The 4,542-nt window shown below is 39.7% G+C and overlaps 1 protein-coding gene across 1 annotated transcript; it reads left to right on the top strand.

Annotated features, from left to right (window-relative positions):
• Window positions 1-476: 476 nt before the first annotated feature.
• Window positions 477-1,301, top strand: LOC139849354 (uncharacterized). The gene has a single exon (XM_071839014.1). The coding sequence runs from the start codon at window positions 477-479 to the stop codon at window positions 1,299-1,301; it is 825 nt and encodes a 274-aa protein (XP_071695115.1).
• Window positions 1,302-4,542: the final 3,241 nt, after the last annotated feature.

Here is a 4,542-nt window from a genome sequence, read left to right as displayed (position 1 = left end):
CCAAAGAAAATTGCGGCTATTGAAAATATGACCGCACCAAGAACGATTAAAGAAGTGCAAAGTTTGACGGGAAAGTTAGCCGCATTAACGCGCTTTTTGTCCAACGTCGCTGAAAGACAGTTACTGTTTTTTAAGACTTTAAAAGGTTGCTTGAAACAAAAAAGTTTTGTTTGGACAAGCGAAGCAGAAACCGCGTTTCAAGAAATGAAGAAGTTGTTAAAAACTTTGCCTACGTTAAAAGCACCAGTTGATGGCGAAATTCTTTACTTTTATATATCAGTAGCAAATGAAGCTTTTGGCTCATTTTTAATTGCGGAAAGGGATAAAATACAAAAGCCTGTGTATTTTGTCAGTAAAGCTCTTACAGGAAGTGAAATAAATTATGCGCCGATTGAGAAGTTTGTGTATGCGCTCATATTAACATCTATTGGTTAAGAAGATACTTTCAATGGCATCCAGTGCACGTGTTAACTAATATGCCGGTCAACCAAGTCTTAACAAAGCCAGAGATATCTGGTAGACTTGCGTTGTGGGCAGTAGAGTTAGGTGCTTATCAAATTTCTTACCTTCCGCGCAGCGCTGTAAAGGGCCAGGTTTTGGAGGATTATCTCGCTGAAATGACTGGGGAGTTGGAGGTGATTAATGAGCGAACAACGTTAAAACCGGTAGTTGGCGAAACTTGGGATTTGTTCACTGATGGAGCTTCATGTACAGAAGTCACAGGTGCGAGTTTGGTCTTGGCTAACCCAAGTAGTGAAGAGCATACGTATGCATTACGTTTTAATTTTGATGTGACAAATAATGAGGCGGAATATGAAGCGTTACTTGCTGGTTTAAATATTGCGCGAAAAATGAATATCACTAAATTGCGGGCATTCACAGATTCGCAACTAGTAGCAAATCAGTTTAATGGCTCTTTTGAGGCACATGATTCTTCAATACAGAAGTATTTGCAGTTATTGAAAGAATTAGCAGAGCGGTTTGAGCATTTTGAACTCGCGCAAGTGCCAAGAAGTCAAAATAAGAAGGCGGATGCTTTGAGCAAGTTGGCCGCTCTAACGTTTTTGCACTTTCAAAAACAAGTCTGGGTTGAGGAATTTCCAAGCAAGTCTATAGATAATGACTTAATGGTCGCATCTGTTGAAGAAGTACTGCCAAATTGGATGGAACCAATCCTGCAATACATTCGTAGTGATATTTTGCCAAGCGATAAGCGCGAAGCTCGCCTAGTAAGAGAGCGACCCCAATGTATATCATTCAAAATGATATTTTATATCGCAAATCATACTGCGGTCCAATGATGCGATGTGTTGGTCTAATTGAGGCAGAAATGATAGTTGAAGAAGTGCATAGCAGTTCTTGTGCACTACATTCAGGCTATAAAACTATTGCGGCGAAAATTATGCGGATGGGTTACTTTTGGCCATCCCTGTATCTCGATGTTGCAAAAATTGTTAAGCGATGTAAAAGTTTCCAAAGGCATGCCCCGCAGAATCGGATGCCAAGACATGATATGATTCCTTTTAATTCGCCATGGCCATTTCACAAGTGGGCTATTGACATTGTAGGGCCATTTCTCGCAGGACTTGGCAATGTCAAATTCCTGATTGTGGCAATTGCTTATTTTACAAAATGGGTTGAAGCTAAGGCAGTTCGCATTATCACTGGTGTGCAAGTGCGAAATTTTGTATGGGAATACATTGTCTGCAGATTTGGTATTCCGCGTGAGTTGGTTAGTGATAACGGCGCAAAAATAGCGAAAGATCCTTTTAAGACATGGTGCACTGATTTGAATATAATACAAAAGTTTACATCAGTGGCGCACCCACAGGCTAATGGCTTATGCGAAGTAACCAACCGCGATATTGTGAGTGGTATTAAAAGAAAAGCGAACTGATTGGGTAGATGAATTACCCAATGTGCTGTGGGCACATCGCACTACGTTCAAGAAGAGCACAGGGGAAACACCTTTTAGTTTGGTATATGGCTGTGAGGCAGTAATACCCGCAGAAATTCTTGTGCCAACACATAGAGTTGCTAACTTTGAGGAAGAAGCAAGCGATGATGCATTGCGCGAAAATTTGAATTTTGTTGAAGAGCGTAGGTTAATAGCTGCTATCAGGGAAGCAAACAATAAACATCAAATCGCTAAGTATTATAATAAAAGGGTACGTGCTTTATCTTTTGACAATGGCGAATGGGTACTGCGAAATAATGATGCAAGCAGAGCTGAAAAGCTTGGCAAATTAGGACCTAATAGGGAAGGTCCTTATCAAGTTGTAGCAATTAATGCAGCAGGTTCATATAAGCTTGCAGATGTGGAAGGGCGAAATTTACCTAATGCATGGCATGCTGCTTTATTAAAGCGATATTATGCATAACTTTGCGAAAATTATATGAAGGCTAATTTGCATATGTGAAAAGTGCGAAATTAGTTGCAAGGCCTATGCTTGATATTCTTGTTATGTGTTCTAATTTTTAATTTTTGCAAGTCTTGATCACACTTGTAAGAATTTTAAAAGTTGACACTTGTAAGAATATGGAAAAAGTTTATTTGTGAAATACCAAGAGTTTATGGAATGTTTTGCATTTCGTTTCATAATGCAGAGGTGTTTCGCAATGATTGCATAGCAAAGTGATGAAATTGCCCACTTTGGCAGAAAATAACTATTGCGAAAGGAATTTTAAATCCTAAGTGTTTGATTTTGCCAATACTTAGATGCTTCGCAATGCTAATTGATTGCCTAAGGATCGCTTTGGCAGACTTAGAAGATTCATAACGTATAAATATACGCGCATACAGATTGTTTCGCAAAAGTACATACTTATTATGTGCACAATAATAAAAGTTGGAAATTGCTAAGGACAAGTTCGTGTTATGAATATTGTTAATGAAAGCGCTATATAAATAAAAAGTACTTGCAAATATGTATAGAAGTATGAAATTTTATTAATAACTGCGCAGAGATAGCTGCGGGCTAAGTTTTACAAACATCATCATGGTTTTGATAAATTAAGATCAATGATGTCCTTAAAAGTAGCATCATCCTGCTGACTTATCGCAGTAACTTTAGGGATTGGAATGTCCGCTATATTTTCTTTCGCAGTAGCAAATGCATCTCGAGCATCTGCAAGCGAACATATGCGGTCTTCAATCGCGGATGGCAGTGGATTTGGTATGGTGCAGTGAGGAGCAATTTCATCCAAAAATTCCACTCTTTCGCGCAATTGTAGAGCGGCAGCGTAAGTTGAAAATTGAACAGACACAGGATGAGAGTTAAGAACTTTTTTGGCAAACTCCATCAAGTGTTGGCGAAGTTGGGTGAACTCAAGCTTTGCAGAAGCTGAGGCAGCTAGAGCGTTGTCTCGGTCTGCAGTAAGATTTGTAACCTCCTCTTTTAATGAATTAATTGTAGCTTGGAGGTTGTTTTCTTTCTCAGCTGCAGCAGAAACCTGCAGTTTCAAGTCATCCACCGCGGTTTTCGCCGCTGTGAGTTCGTAAGAGAGGTTAACACAGCACTTTTCGCTGTCTTCTGCTTTAACCTTCTCGGCGTTATACTTCATTTGTTCAGCCTCAAGAACATTGAAAAATTGTTCTTGACGGCATATCACATCATATGCCGAATTGAAGCACATGTAAAAATTTTGAACAAAGCTGTTGTGCGCGTCCAGCGCAGAAAGTTTCGAAAATTCGCGGCGAAGTTCGCCTGGAATTGCGAACTTCATTTGTTGGCGCTGATCCAGGGCTGCGCAGAAGAAGCATAGGTGTATCCCGACAAACCATCGATTATCACGCCGTAAGAGTCGGGTGGCGTACGGAATAACTCAGTAATTTGCTCCGCAGTGTACGGGCTGGGAAAAACTGGATTGAATGGCGAACCCCTTACAAAACAACGCGATTAATAAACTGGCAACATAAAAGTGTAGCGAGTGTTATAAATATGAAATAATGTTTGCGACATACCAGTTTGCTGGTCCCCTTCATAATCCGATGTAATTGGATTATCGTGAAAGGGGGTATCATGTTGTTTGAGTTTTTTGCTTTGAGATGATGGTGGTGTCTGGTACGGTCGTTTGGTGGAGCTCGGTTTAGATGGCGGCGATTTGGATGTCAAATCAACAACAGGAATCGATTGCTTTTCCTGCTTGATTTCTTGTCCAGAGGATGCCGTTGATTTGGAGTCCGGGCTTGTTAATAATTTAGTGATTAGTGCCTTTGGGTTAACCTTGCTATCAACCTCGTCGATTTTCATTTTTGGTTGGTGGAAAGTTGTGAGTAAAGAAGAAAGTTGTAGAGGTTAATTGAGAATTTGATTACTTGCGAAATATTCCGGAAGAGACAGGTGGGAAATTTGTGATTTTGGATCACAATATATATAGGCGAAGCAATTGATTGTGTTAATTATCTGTTGTGATAATTCAAACGGTAATATTTTTGACAAAAACGGTAACTTTGTTTGCTATAACGGTAACAAAGGCAAAGCGAAAAACGTTTTACTGCGGATAATGGTCAAGTTAACTGCGAATTTTTAGAGTTTATCA

The sequence above is a fragment of the Rutidosis leptorrhynchoides genome, chromosome 5 (assembly GCF_046630445.1).
Source record: "Rutidosis leptorrhynchoides isolate AG116_Rl617_1_P2 chromosome 5, CSIRO_AGI_Rlap_v1, whole genome shotgun sequence".
Lineage (NCBI taxonomy): Eukaryota > Viridiplantae > Streptophyta > Magnoliopsida > Asterales > Asteraceae > Rutidosis > Rutidosis leptorrhynchoides.
Note: the sequence above shows the minus strand (reverse complement) of the source record. Positions and strands in the feature narration are given on the sequence as shown.

Bases quoted from the DNA above. Each gene is read 5' to 3' on its own strand.
- LOC139849354 (XM_071839014.1), top strand. From the start codon at position 477: ATGCCGGTCAACCAAGTCTTAACAAAGCCAGAGATATCTGGTAGACTT.